The following is a 1071-nucleotide window of genomic DNA, read 5'->3' on the forward strand; positions in this document are numbered from 1 at the left end:
TATATATATATATATATATATATATTTAGGAACGAGCACAATGCAGACAAACGAGGGCACGCATAGAGCGGGCAGTTCGCCTCGTAGCGCTACATATAAATTTGCCCTGCCCTGCCTCCAGAACAGCAGAATGCTGCTGCTGCTGCTGCTGCAGCAGCAGCAGCAGCTGCGCTCCTGTTGCTGCTGCTGCTGCAGCAGCAGCAGCAGCAGCAACAGGAGCAGCAGCAGCAGCAGCAGCAGCGGCACGGGAGTATCTTTTCTGTTCGTGTTTCAAGTGATTTGCATGCAGCATTTTTTCTGTTTTTCTTTATCTCTAAATAAACACCAATAAATCGAATGTATTAACACTAAACCCTCAAACCCCACAACCTCAGCCATAAACCCTAAACCCTAAACCCTAAACCCTAAACCCTAAACCGAAGAGATAACTCTAAACCCTAGACCCTAACCTGAAAAGATTTCGTCGTTTCGAATATTGTGCAAAGAAAAAGAAATTAGTTGCTGCAGCAATCTGCTGCTGCTGCTGCTACCGCGGATTGAGCTGCTGCAGTTGCTGCTGCTGCTGCTGCAGCAATCTGCTGCTGCTGCTGCTACCGCTGATTGAGCTGCTGCAGTAGCTGCTGCTGCACATACTGACATTAGTTCTATTGCTGCAGCTGCTGCTGCTGCTGCTCCTGCTGTTGCTGCTCTCGCTGCTCCTGCTGCTGCTGCTGCTGCTGCTGCTGCTCCTGCTGCAGTTCGTATATTCTGAGTTGTTCGAGGGTTTCTAGTCTGTTTAAAATTATATTTTTCTGTTCTTCTGCATCTGCTCTCCTCCATTTGTTGCGGCTGATTGCCAGGACCCTCTTAACCCCCATGGATTTCAGGTGTACAGACAGCAGCATACTGCCGCCGCACAGAGCCATCGTGTTTCTCGCACACTCCTGCGTCACTATCAATGCTGTATACACAAACAAATAAAAATAAAACGAAATATTAACAAAACAAAAACTAACAAAAAGAAACTAAACGGCAAACACACGCTTCTTGTGAATCTGCAAGCAACAAGTGAAGCCCACGCTGTGCAGCGAA

The 1071-nt window shown here is 47.3% G+C and overlaps 1 protein-coding gene across 1 annotated transcript in view; it reads right to left on the bottom strand.

Annotated features, from left to right (window-relative positions):
- Positions 1-644: 644 nt before the first annotated feature.
- EMH_0004370 (uncharacterized protein) overlaps positions 645-1071 on the bottom strand; it is a gene marked incomplete at both ends in the record, with an annotated part of 4260 nt that continues 3833 nt past the window's right edge. Inside the window, 1 exon segment of the mRNA XM_013496756.1 lies at positions 645-940. Coding sequence (XP_013352210.1) covers positions 645-940 — 296 coding nt within the window.

The sequence above is a fragment of the Eimeria mitis genome, genomic scaffold (assembly GCF_000499745.2).
Source record: "Eimeria mitis Houghton genomic scaffold, Emh_scaff228, whole genome shotgun sequence".
Taxonomy (NCBI): Eukaryota; Apicomplexa; class Conoidasida; order Eucoccidiorida; family Eimeriidae; genus Eimeria; species Eimeria mitis.